At 42.2% G+C, this 14,136-nt stretch overlaps 1 protein-coding gene across 1 annotated transcript in view; it reads right to left on the bottom strand.

Annotated features, from left to right (window-relative positions):
* The window catches only part of ANTXR1 (ANTXR cell adhesion molecule 1), a 261,100-nt gene extending 247,516 nt beyond the window's left edge, over positions 1–13,584 (bottom strand). The window contains exon 1 of the mRNA XM_052648002.1: positions 13,433–13,584. Within this exon, the coding sequence (XP_052503962.1) occupies positions 13,433–13,584 (152 nt within the window). The remainder of the gene's footprint in view (positions 1–13,432) is intronic.
* Positions 13,585–14,136: the final 552 nt, after the last annotated feature.

The following is a 14,136-nucleotide window of genomic DNA, read 5'->3' as shown; positions in this document are numbered from 1 at the left end:
GCATCAATAATACTGTCATCACCATCACTACCACCATCACATCATCAATAATACCATAATCTTGATCACCACTACCATCACCATCAGTAATATCACTGTCACCATCACCACAACCACCATCACATCATCAACACCATCATCACCATCACCACCACCAATACCATCAATAATACTGTCATCACCATCATCACCACCACCACCATCAATACCATCATCACCATCACCACCACCAATACCATCATCAATAATACTGTCATCACCACCACCACTATCACATCATCAGTAATACCATTATCTTGATCACACTACCATCACCATCAATACCATCACTGTCACCATCACCACCACCAACATCAATACCATCATCATCATCACCATCACCACCACCACCATCATATCATCAATAATACCGTCATCACCATCACCATTGCAATCGCCAATACCATCTTCACCGTCACTGTCGCCCCCTCCACCGTCATCACCGTCACCACTGCAATCGCCATCAATACCATCTTCACCGTCACTGTCGCCCCCTCCACCGTCATCACCGTCACCACCACTGTTACATTTACCACCACCACTATGTCACCACCATCACCACCACCATTATCATCTAGGACACTCACATACCAAATGCTTCATTAAGGGTTTTAATCTAATATTATTTAATTTTCAGGATACTTCTGTGAGGCAGTAGTTTGAATACCTGTTTTATTAATGAGAAGACTGAGGTTCAGAAAGGCTAAATAATTTGCTCAAGTCATCAACTTAGTAAAAGGTTGGGCTGGTATCTAAAGCCAGAAATGCCTGATTCCAAAGTCAGCTTTCTTAACCTCTGTGATTAGTCCAGTTCATGCCCCTGAGGAATGGGGGTATGTTTCCTGCCTGGAGTCTCGGCAGAAAGGGAACAAACGATTGTCCTAGCAAAGCCCATGGCCTCCATGTGTATGCACACACGCGGGACCTGCCAACACAGCAGGGCAAAGCATGGCTTATCTGTGACCTTGGCTCTTCCTTCTCGATATCACGTTGAGCCTTCCCTACCACCATCTAAAGTAGGAAGTCTGCTTGGCATTCAGTTATCAGGTGTCTGCTTCCTTAGCTACATCCTCATGAGAGAGGAACAAGGCCATCACTATAGGACAGCTTTTCTGGTCTTTCTGTTCACTCTCATGATTTATTGTGGGAGGGAAAGAACCACATCACAATCACTTGGGAAATTTTCCAAAAGATACGAGGCCTGTCCTTGACCCTTAAGGTTCTGATCTGGTCCCTGGTTGAGAACCACTAGTTTAGCACATTCATTTCCAAGGTCAGCAGTTTCCACTGGCCCTCTTATAAGTAACGCCACTCTAGTTCCTCCTCTAGATAAATGCTCTTCTTGACCAGATGTAGCCCTACGACGCTTAAAATCAGTATCACTGGCATGCCTTGCTCTACCTGCTTTCTTTCAGTCAGGGCTTCTCAACCAGGGTGGTACCACTTCAGGGAAGGCATTTAAGGATATAAGTAGAGGTATTTATTTATTGAGTGTCACAATGACTAGAAGCTCATGGCATTTACCAAGGAATGATCAGAAATGCTAAGCATCCTACAGTCCCTCTCAGTGAAAAACAGTCCACTAAAAATGGCAATGACACCTTCACTGAGAAACACAATTGGTTGGAACCCAGATACTCTTGATTCAAGGTCGGAATCAGCCTCTGAAACACACAGCATCCTGTCAGCTTGGCTGCCTCAGTGTTCCAGGGGCTGCTCTCCCCTTGTGCACATGCATGCTAAGTCGCTTCAGTTGCAACCAACACTTTGCGACCCTACGGACTGTAGCCCACTAGACTATTCTGTCCATGGGATTCTCCAGGCAAGAATGCTAGAGTCAGTTGCCTTATCTCTTCCAGGGGATATTCCCGACCAGGGATCGAACCCTTGTCTCAGGCATCTCCTGTATTGGTAGATGGATTCTTTACCCCCAGCACCACCTGGGCATCCCACTCTCCCCTCACCGCTTTTCAAATTCCCTCACAGTCCACAAACTATGGACAAAGGGATTCTGAGCTTCTGAATACATTCATGTAATACTTAGCTATCAGGGAAACATGTCTCATCTTCATTTCTACTTTCTATTTAGTCTAATTTAATCCCCTGCCCAAGCACTGAATTTTTCATGTAAAGAATGGGAGCAATGGGCAAGGAAGGAAAAGAACAAGAGCCCATCACTGCCACACAGGCAGATTTGAACTGTCGTGTCTGACTGTAATTCCAGGTTGATGAACGTATCTAAGACATGGCTCAACACTGACCCTGGACCAGAAGTCTTATCTTTATATCCTCTCCCAGGGACTACTCCTTTCTTGCTTACTCAGGCGAAAGTAGTGTATGATTAAAGGTTTATAGTAAAGACTTTTCAAGCCCACCCATATCGGGCTTTCCTCTCCCTTTAGAAAAACAGGAGGATGGTATTTTTCCACATCCTATTTGGTGTTGGTGGTGATGGTAGTGGGCCTTCCAGGTGGCTCAGTGGGTAAAGAATCCACCTGCAATGCAGGAGATGCAGGAGACATGGGTTCGATCCCTGGATTGGGAAGGCATGGCAACCCACTCCAGTATTCTTGCCTGGAGAATCCCATGGACAGAGGAGCCTGGTGCACTAGGGTCCACAGGGTCCCAAAGAGTAGGACACAACTGAAGCTACTTGGCACGCACACATGCGTGCATGGTGATGATAGTGGTAGTATTGATGGTGCAATGGTGGTGGTGATGTTGAGTAGTCACATGACTAGTTCTGACCAGTGGGTTGTGAGTGGAAAGATGCATGTCATTTCACATGTCTACAGAGTTGAATTTCCATTTCCCATCAGATTCAATCTGGACAAATCATTAATTTATTGGCAGTGCTCCACCCAGAGACTCTCCAGCATTTCCTTCCTTTGCAGCAATGATGGTAAAAGCCAGTGTTAAGGAATTTCCACCAGTCTAGCTTCCAGGATAGCACCCTGAGCAGAGCCCCTGTTGCCCCTCACCAGATGTGTAGCAGAGACAGAGATTACAAAGGTTTATACCTTTGCTGTTTTGTGTCACTGTGATTTGGGGGATTGTTTGTTACCACGGCATAAACTACACTGACTGAGTCAATGGTCTGCATGCTTAGATTCTTTTCATCTCTGTGCATAGATCATGAGTCAGAGATGCCTGGATTTGGGGCTGACTTTCACCACTTACAATGACCTTGGCTAAACTTGCTAAACCTCAGTTTCCTCATGTGTCAAATAGTGATCATGGCCTTATGTGGTTATAAAGGAGATAACTAAATGGGATCATACAGGCAAAATGTTTACACAATGCGTGGCAGGTAACATGGACTCAGTAAACTTACTTATCTCTTCTCCTTTTTGATCTAAAATTGCCTTTACAAGTGGTTGACCAGTTTTCCCAGCACCACTTGTTAAAGAGATTGTCTTTACTCCATTGTATATTCTTGCCTCTTTGTCAAAGATAAGGTGTCCATATGTGTATGGATTTATCTCTGGGCTTTCTATTTTGTTCCATTGATCTATATGTCTGTCTTTGTGCCAGTACCATACTGTTTTGATGACTGTGGCTTTGTAGTAGAGCCTGAAGTCAGGCAAGTTGATTCCTCCAGTTCCATTCTTCTTTCTCAAGATTGCTTTGGCAATTTGAGGGTTTTTGTATTTCCATACAAATCTTGAAATTATTTGTTCTAGTTCTGTGAAAAATATGGCTGGTAGCCTGATAGGGATTGCATTGAATTTGTAAATTGCTTTGGGTAGTATACTCATTTTCACTATATTGATTCTTCCGATCCATGAACATGGTATATTTCTCCATCTATTAGTGTCCTCTTTGATTTCTTTCATCAGTGTTTTATAGTTTTCTATATATAGGTCTTTAGTTTCTTTGGGTAGATATATTCCTAAGTATTTTATTCTTTTCATTGCAATGGTGAATGGAATTGTTTCCTTAATTTCTTTTTCTACTTTCTCATTATTGGTGTATAGGAATGCAAGGGATTTCTGTGTGTTGATTTTATATCCTGCAACTTTGCCATATTCATTGATGAGCTCTAGTAATTTTCTGGTGGAGTCTTTAGGGTTTTCCATGTAGAGGATCATGTCATCTGCAAACAGTGAGAGTTTTACTTCTTCTTTTCCAATTTGGATTCCTTTTATTTCTTTTTCTGCTCTGATTGCTGTGGCCAAAACTTCCAGAACTATGTTGAATAACAGCGGTGAAAGTGGACACCCTTGTCTTGTTCCTGGCTTTAGGGGAAATGCTTTCAATTTTTCACCATTGAGGATAATGTTTGCTGTGGGTTTTTCATATATAGCTTTTATTATGTTGAGGTATGTTCCTTCTATTCCTGCTTTCTGGAGAGTTTTTATCATAAATGGATGTTGAATTTTGTCAAAGGCCTTCTCTGCATCTATTGAGATAATCATATGGTTTTTATTTTTCAATTTGTTAATGTGGTGAATTACATTGATTGATTTGCGGATATTGAAGAATCCTTGCATCCCTGGGATAAAGCCCACTTGGTCACGGTGTATGATCTTTTTAATGTGTTGTTGGATTCTGATTGCTAGAATTTTGTTGAGGATTTTTGCATCTATGTTCATCAGTGATATTGGCCTGTAGTTTTCTTTTTTTGTGACATCTTTGTCAGGTTTTGGTATTAGGGTGATGGTGGCCTCATAGAATGAGTTTGGAAGTTTACCTTCCTCTGCAATTTTCTGGAAGAGTTTGAGTAGGATAGGTGTTAGCTCTTCTCGAAATTTTTGGTAGAATTCAGCTGTGAAGCCGTCTGGACCTGGGCTTTTGTTTCCTGGAAGATTTCTGATTACAGTTTCAATTTCCGTGCTTGTGATGGGTCTGTTAAGATTTTCTATTTCTTCCTGGTTCAGTTTTGGAAAATTGTACTTTTCTAAGAATTTGTCCATTTCTTCCACGTTGTCCATTTTATTGGCATACAACTGCTGATAGTAGTCTCTTATGATCCTTTGTATTTCTGTGTTGTCTGTTGTGATCTCTCCATTTTCATTTCTAATTTTATTGATTTGATTTTTCTCTCTTTGCTTCTTGATGAGTCTGGCTAGTGGTTTGTCAACTTTATTTATCCTTTCAAAGAACCAGCTTTTGGCTTTGTTGATTTTTGCTATGGTCTCTTTTGTTTCTTTTGCATTTATTTCTGCCCTAATTTTTAAGATTTCTTTCCTTCTACTAACTCTGGGGTTCTCCAATTCTTCCTTTTCTAGTTGCTTTAGTTGTAGAGTTAGGTTATTTATTTGACTTTTTTCTTGTTTCTTGAGGTATGCCTGTATTGCTATGAACTTTCCTCTTAGCACTGCTTTTATAGTGTCCCACAGGTTTTGGGTTGTTGTGTTTTCATTTTCATTGGTTTCTATGCATATTTTGATTTCTTTTTTGATTTCTTCTGTGATTTGTTGGTTATTCAGAAGTGTGTTGTTCAAAAGTGGTGCTGGGAAAACTGGTCAACCACTTGTAAAAGAATGAAACTAGATCACTTTCTAACACTGCACACAAAAATAAACTCAAAATGGATTAAAGATCTAAATGTAAGACCAGAAACTATAAAACTCCTAGAGGAGAACATAGGCAAAACACTCTCAGACATAAATCACAGCAGGATCCTCTATGATCCACCTCCCAGAATTCTGGAAATAAAAGCAAAAATAAACAAATGGGATCTAATTAAAATTAAAAGCTTCTACACAACAAAGGAAAATATCAGCAAGGTGAAAAGACAGCCTTCTGAATGGGAGAAAATAATAGCAAATGAAGCAACTGACAAACAACTAATCTCAAAAATATACAAGCAACTTATGCAGCTCAATTCCAGAAAAATAAACGACCCAATCAAAAAATGGGCCAAAGAACTAAATAGACATTTCTCCAAAGAAGACATACGGATGGCTAACAAACACATGAAAAGATGCTCAACATCACTCATTATCAGAGAAATGCAAATCAAAACCACAATGAGGTACCACTTCACACCAGTCAGAATGGCTGCGATCCAAAAATCTACAAGCAATAAATGCTGGAGAGGGTGTGGAGAAAAGGGAACCCTCCTACACTGTTGGTGGGAATGCAAACTAGTACAGCCACTATGGAGAACAGTGTGGAGATTCCTTAAAAAATTGCAAATAGAACTCCCTTATGACCCAGCAATCCCACTGCTGGGCATACACACCGAGGAAACCAGAATTGAAAGAGACACATGTACCCCAATGTTCATCGCAGCACTGTTTATAATAGCCAGGACATGGAAACAACCTAGATGTCCATCAGCAGATGAATGGATAAGAAAGCTGTGGTACATATACACAATGGAGTATTACTCAGCTGTTAAAAAGAATTCATTTGAATCAGTTCTGATGAGATGGATGAAACTGGAGCCGATTATACAGAGTGAAGTAAGCCAGAAAGAAAAACACCAATACAGTATACTAACACATATATATGGAATTTAGAAAGATGGCAATGACGACCCTGTATGCAAGACAGGAAAAAAGACACAGCTGTGTATAACGGACTTTTGGACTCAGAGGGAGAGGGAGAGGGTGGGATGATATGGGAGAATGGCATTCTATCATGTATACTATCATGTAAGAATTGAATCGCTAGTCAAAAATAAAAATAAATAAATAAAATTGCCTTTACCTGTGTACATGGTAAATCACTTCATTCATGTCCACCTTTTTGCGAGCCTATGGACCGTAGCCCACCAGGCTCCTCTGTCCATGGGGATTCTCCAGGCAAAAATACTGCAGTGGGTTGCCATTCCCTTCTCCGGGGGAATCTTCCTAATCAGGGATCGAACCTGTGTCTCTTATGTCTCCTGCATTGGCAGGCATATTGTTTACCACTAGCGCCACCTGGGAAGCCCAACCTAACCAGCCCCCTGCCCCAAATCCTGCCTGGAGTCCTTCTAATGTCCTCCTACCTAAAAAGCAAATAGCTTTGGACTGCTTGCTGTTTTCTTTCATTCCTTGCAGCCTCCAGGACAGGACACTGTTGACAACAGGTATTGTCACCTGTACTTTTATTGGAGCACACACTTGTGATCGGACTTGAGAACAAATCTATGCCAAGTGAATGAAAGAATCAGCTCTTCCAAACGGAAGAAATCTAATCACTATTTTCAGTACAAACGTGGTATGTCTGGGAAACATGTCAGGAAATATCCAAATACCCACTTAGTCTTTTGTTGCCCAGTAATCACTGCAAGAGGCAAAATCCAGTCTCTGGACATCGTATCAAAAATAGACACATGTTCTAAATTCAGTTCAGTTTAGTTCAGTCACTCAGTTGTGTCCAACTCTTTGCGACCCCATGAACCACAGCATGCCAGGCCTCCCTGTCCATCATCAACTCCCGGAGTCCACCCAGACCCATGTCCATTGAATCAGTGATGCCATCCAACCATCTCACCCTCTGTCATCCCCTTCTTCTCCTGCCTTCAATCTTTCCCAACATCAGGGTCTTTCCAAATGAGTCAGCTTTTAGCATCAGGTGACCAAAATGTTGGAGTTTCAGCTTCAACATCAGTCCTTCCAATGAACACCCAGGCCTGATTTCCTTTAGGATGGGCAAATCCTATTTGCATTTATGTGACACCCAAGTCTCACTAAGGGATGCCAGAGTTTGAAGATAATTGCAGGTTATCTCAGGATGGGTGCCTTCCTCCAGCACTCCTGGATTCTATTCTCAGCTTGACACTGAGTTTTACCAGGTCTCCACAGCTAGAGGTAATTACTTGGCTGGCCCAGACAGAAGCACAAAATAAAACAAAAGAGTTCTGCCCTATTTATTTTGAACCATAAGCCAAACCTTCCAATTTGCAAGCGGTTCTACCAACAATTACCTGACCTGATAAGACCTCTCCAAAACTGCAATTCTTTCAATTAAGGAAGAATATTGAAAAACCATCAAATCCATCTTGATACCAAAAAGAAGACATTCCGAGCCCCTGAAAAACTTTTTTCCCTGATGCCTCTCAGAATTACTACTGTATCATTTTCAAGGTACCTTCTAATGAATTCTGTTTTCCTTATTCAGAGTCAAATTTGCATTTTCATTACTGGAAATCTTCTTCCAAAGCATTTCTGAAAACCAGCTACATCTATGAGTTTTAACATGTCTACAGAGTTGAATTTCCCCTTTCCACTGGATTAAATGTGAACAAATTATTAATTTATCAGATCTTTAAGGGCATTATAGTCAGATGTCCTTAGAGTCCTACCCATTAGGTAATCCCCAGACCTCTGGAACATCTCCATGGGCTGCAGAGACCCTGAAACTTTCAATCAGTTTAGAGCTGCTTTAACAGGAAAGCAGTAGCTCCTCAATTAAGTAACCTTAGTTGCCTTGTGCACCATCATTTCCTGAAACTCTGATGCAGGGATTTTTAATTCCTGGAATCTTCCCAGTCGTATTGCCATGTGCTTCTCATTATGACCCAACTGCACAGGGCAATGATGAGTGGAAAGAGCTGGGCTGAGAGTCAGGAGCAGACAGCGTCCCAGCTTTGTCATTATCTAATCCTAGGTCCTTCCACAGGTCACTTAATCCAGTGGGTTGACCAAGGTTGAACAGTTTTCTCATCTGTAAATTAGAGACAGTAGCGCTTGCCCTAGCAACCAAGCAAGGTTTTCTCTGGGGCACTTGTGAGACAGTGTAAGTTTTAGGAGACTTTAGTTTTGACTCTAAAGATTTCTTTTGTAAGTTAGTAGCTGGGAACCCAGAACATGGTGGGATTCCCAGTCTAATGTTATAAAAATCCATTTAATGACTGTGTCTCTGAAGTATAACACATAGGAAGGGTTCTACAGAGCATCATCACATGTGACCACCCAATTTTGGATGCTGGGGTTGGACTTGCATGAGTGGCAAGATGGGGTCCCCTTGTATGGGGAAAAGAGAAAGAGAAAATGGGGGCTGAACAGAAAGGAAGTTGTGGAGGGAGGAGCTGAGGGGTTCTAATGGGCAAGGAGCCCACACAGTGAGCCTGTAGAGGGTCTTTGCAAATGTAAGGATTTTTTGGGTGACAGGCCATGGCTTTAGGAAACCCTGTAAGTCAACTATTCAAGGCTTACTGCCATCCTCCAGCTCACTATCTCCTCCACTTCTCCTGCCCCACCCCACTCAACCATTCTATTTTTGAAGTCTGTAGGGCACACATGAATATAGCCAGCACTTCCCCAGACTCACGATAGAGAGTCCACTTTTTCCACTTAAGTGACTAACAGCTCTCTATAAAACAGACCAATGTGTGATACATAAATATCTAGTGTAATAACAGAAGAGCCCTGCAAGAGAGGAAAGGTCCACGCATGTCCACGGGTTGGCCAACTGGGTGCACTAATCTTAGAGGGCCCTCTGGGAGATTTAAGGTGGCTAGCTGCTCCTTGACTGTTTTCCTCTGGATAAAGTCCTTCCAAATCTGACTTTTCAAATCCCTGATTGAATTCCCAGCAGTCTACTTTTCCTGACTGTAACCAGAAAAGCATGCTTGAATGAACATAAAATTCCATCATATAAAGCCTTGTGAAGCCCAGTCCATCAGCTCTGTGGCCAAAGCCACTAATAATGCCCTATTGTGTTACTGTGGTAGTCTAGGTTATCATTACAAAGTCTTTGCTTCTGGTTGAGAAAACATGACGTTCCATTAAATGTATAATCTGGGTTTCTTCCAAGCCAGAGGTGCATCCTGCTTAAAGCTGAAATGAGCTGAGGTTTAATGTCACAGAAAAGAGGAGAACCATTCGCTGGGAAAAAAGGGAGCTGAGGGGTGGGGAGAAGAATGGTGAATTCACTGCCTTGTGAGCCACTGGTTTCAGTCTCTACAGTGTCTTGTCCGCCAGAGGATCTGAGAAGCCCAAGGAAAAAAAAACGCATCAGCACTCTTTCCCTTTGCAAGCTGTAGTGGTTGGGTGCTGGACAGCACTTTCTGGGGAGGTACTTTCTAGGACAAAAGATCATGTCTTTAGGGACCAGCTGGGGGACTGTTTGCTATCACTGGCTTCTGGCCCATCCCCCAGCTTTGGGTTACACAGTCCCATAAATCAGCTCGAATCAAGATGGCAAGCTGGAATTGCATACGCTTATCATACCAAGTTCTAGCAACTTTTTCATTCAGCACAAAAATGTCCCTCTCTTCAAGCAATAAGACAACTAAAAGAAGTCAGAGGAGACCACCTCCATGTAAAGGTAGGTACCTGTAAAGGTCTCCCCACCATTTTTTTTCCGGAGCATTTTGGGTCCTCAACATATTGCCAAGGACCCTATGATGTATTTAGAAATGTACTCCAGGATTAAACATGAAAGCAAATCCTCTATAATTGTGAGGGGCTTGGAGCTCAGCACGCTGGTTAAGAGAGCCCCCTCACACTTGAAATGACTTTTTAAAAACTCAAAATAACTTATTTTTGTTGAATATAAAAGTAATATACATTCATTGTAGAAAAATTTGAAGATTCAGAAAAGTGTAAAAAAAGAATTTAAAAGTCCTACTTTCTACAAATACTATTACATATTGGGTAAATAAAGACACACGTGTGTTTAGCATTTTTTACAAAGGTAGAATCATAGTGTATAATGTCTGGTAATTGTATTTTCCCTTAAGAGCATATTATGTGCACTGTGTTTCTCCTAAAAATATCTTACAGGCATGTATAACATGTGTGCTCAGTATCATGCAGATACCATGTCTAACTTATTAAATCCTCTGTTGTTGGACATTTAGATAATTCTCAGCTTCACTATCATAAACATCACAGCCACGAACATATAGGCACTCTTTTCTGTCTTGGAGTTTTCCTTTGATACATGTCATGTTATTTTCTTGTCTATGCTATTCAAAATATTAGCCACATATGGCCACTGAAATTTAAATTAAACTTAAATAAAATAGAAAGTTCATTTCCTCAATCCCACTAGACACATTTCAAGAGTCAATAGCCACATACGGCTAGTGGCTACCGTGCTGGAAAGCACAGAAAGAGAATATTTCTATCATCACAGAAAGTTTTATTGGATAGCACAAACCTAGAAAGATCAAACCAAATTTATATTTTCCTTATAAGATATGACAACGGCCCTCCTTCCCACAAGTTGGCCAATGTTGAATATTATAATTCTTTAAAAATCTTTGCCAACGTAATAAATACTACATCTTGTTTGATTTTCCCATTTCTTTGCTAGGGAACTTGAACTTTTTTGTTTATTACCTTTCATATTTTTTTGTGAATTATTCATATAGTAAGCCTGTTTTCTACTGAGATGATCTTTTAAAAACTGCTTTACATTTTAAGGTGAATTTATATTGCAAAAGTTTTTGTAACTTGTTATCTTTTATTTGTGACTTTTTTTTCACTTGTAGACATGTCAGATTTTAATATATTTAAATCTTTTTGCAGCTCTTTTTATTGTTGCTACTGTTTTTAAAGCTCCAAATCTAAGATTACAGTAATACTCATTAAGTTTTCTTTTAATTCTTTCAATACTTTATTTTTTAAATTAAATGTTTAACATTAAAATTTTCAATCCTCTTGGAATTTATCTTGGTGGTGGTGGTGGGGGTAAAGTGTAAATCTAAACTTTTTCTTTTCCTATGGACCAACCATTTGTTCAAGAACCATTTTTTAAAAAGCCATCCTGTGTTTTAATAATTTGCCTCACAGTACATTTTAATATTTGGAGATATAAGTATTTTCATTATTATTTTTCCAAAATGTTTTAGCTCTTAATACTTGTTTTTTTTTTCTCTAAGATAAACCTAAAATTATTTTGCTAAATTCCTCTCACCAACAAAATTCTTTCAGAATTCTGATTTTAAAGTTTAATTCAATTTATAAGGTAATTTGGAAAGAGTTTGATATCTCTGCAGTGTAGAGTTGTTTCATTTCAGGACATGGTGATTCTGTCCATTTTCAAGTCTTCCTATATGCTCTTCTGAACTGGCTTAAAAAAAAAAAAAAGCACGATGGGCATCTGTGTTTTCAGACAGTCTGAATCTGTGAGCTGGTGCTCCCAGCCGCTAGAAGTAACAAAAGAAATTCCATTTCTTAGCACTGGAGTATATTTTCAGTATCCACCTTCTCATAAATCTGCAGGAAAGAGATCTCCCTTTTCATCCAAAGAATCTGGAGTTCAAAACAGCCTTTACGGAAAAAAATCAAACTCCAGGGGCAACTGCAAAGCACATTTGGTGTCTAGCTGGCCAGCTTATTTTGCAGGACTCTTTTTCCAACTGGCAAATACTTTCCAGTCTGTGAAACTCATGTCCCCTCCACTGTAACAGCAAGGGTCCTGTCCTGGCAGTGGGGCGCTCACACAGCACTAGTGAGCACTGATCTTCACTGAGGGGCTTTTTATTGTTAAACCTGCTTTTTAGTTGATAGCAGGCAACTTCCTTGAATGACTGTGGCTTGGCAAGTCTACGGGGAATTGGGCAGAGTTCAGTTCTCCCTTGAACAGTCCTGAAGCCTCATCCATTTTTGCAAGAAAACCAGGGCTCCTGCACTTCCCTGGTAGCCCACCAGTCAAATCGCCAAGAACTTGACTTCGCCAGCATCGGGGTTTCTCAAGCCCAGAGGGAGGAGAAATATACCCGCAGGGGACTTTTGGCAATGTCTGGAGACATTTTTGCTTGTCCCCACGGAGAGACTAGTGCGGTCTGAGGAGTGGGGTTGGGGAGGTTATAGAGACTAGTGGGGGTTGGGGGGTTGGGGGGTAGTACCAGCATCTAGAGGGTAGCCTACGGCCAGGGATGCTCAACATTCTACAACTCACAAAACATCCTACAACTCACAAGACGTCCCCACAACAAAGAACTCCCTAGCCTCAAACTCAGTGGAGTGGAGAAATCCGCCTTATATTTCCACGAACTGCCCAGTCTGCCTACACTCTATGATGAGGAACCAGGGAAAAGAAATACGTAGGGCAGAGTTTTTAAACAAGAGACAATTGGCTTTTAAAAGCCCACGCCGCTTACTTTAGACGTGTGTGAACGTTGTTCTGCCTCTCCTAAGCAAGCTTTTCTCACCAAGGATTCTAAAGCAAATGAAAAAGGTTCACAGAGAGGTAGTAGGTCAACAGCATCTTTACACTCCCATCCTCAAACTCAGGCGCCTCGGTCGCCGGAAAGCAAGGCAGCGAAAAAGCTGTCCGGAGAACAAGCAGCGACGCCTGCCCGTCCGGCTCCTGCAGCCGGGAAGGATGGGGACGTGCGCCCGGTCCACAAAGGCGCAGAGCTGGGGCCAGCGCCACCTCCCGCGGCCCCTCTGGGTCCCTGGAGATGCGCGCCTGTCCCAAAGCCACCCTGCCAAGGAGCCCAGCCCGGGTAGAAAGCATCATCAGCTTAGCCTAGGGTGGAACAACTCACGGCACTTACTTGTCCAGAATGAAGTACAGGTCAAATCCCCCGTAGCAGGCTGGACCCCCTTCCTCCCTGCGTCCCCCTTGCCCGGCGCAGATGAGCACAAAAGTGGCCAAAGAAAGACACTTGAAGCCAATGCCCAGGGCTTTCTGCTCCACGGTGGCCATGACCTGCAGCCCCAGGGAGAGGGTATGGTCCTCTCCTCCCCACGCTCCTCGAACTCGCCAGGACCCTCAGGGGCGCGCCATCCGAGGGGCCCTCCTCTCGGGCCCTTTATTCCCCCTCGCTCTCCCGAAAAACTCCCCGGAAGCAATTGTCTGGAAGAGTTCAAGGTTTTCCTTCTGGTTTCCGCTACGATTCTGTTTCTAGGTTTCGGGTTTCAAGAATCCCAGTACTGTAGTCCGCTTTTTTTTAAAGGGGCTGCTCCTGACTCGGGCCGGCAGGCCGCTTGGGAGGCAGCGCTGAGGTTTTGCAATTGAAGCAGTTCCGTCCTGACGGTTCTTTGTCCCAGATTTTAAATATTTTGGGGTGGGTTTTCAAATTGTTCTTGGTTGGGGGAGTGCTTACTCTTTTCTCCCTCCTCTCAACACCCGCCCCCCCGGCCTTCATATTTTGATGGGGAAAGAAAGTTCAAAGGGTGCCACCTTGTGGCCAAGGGCGGCGAAAGCACTCTTGCGCATTCTAGGGAGCCTGGCTGTGCATGTTTCTTATTCCTTCTT

Source organism: Budorcas taxicolor, chromosome 11, assembly GCF_023091745.1.
Source record: "Budorcas taxicolor isolate Tak-1 chromosome 11, Takin1.1, whole genome shotgun sequence".
NCBI classification, from domain to species: Eukaryota; Metazoa; Chordata; class Mammalia; order Artiodactyla; family Bovidae; genus Budorcas; species Budorcas taxicolor.
This window is presented reverse-complemented; position numbering and strand designations above follow the sequence as displayed.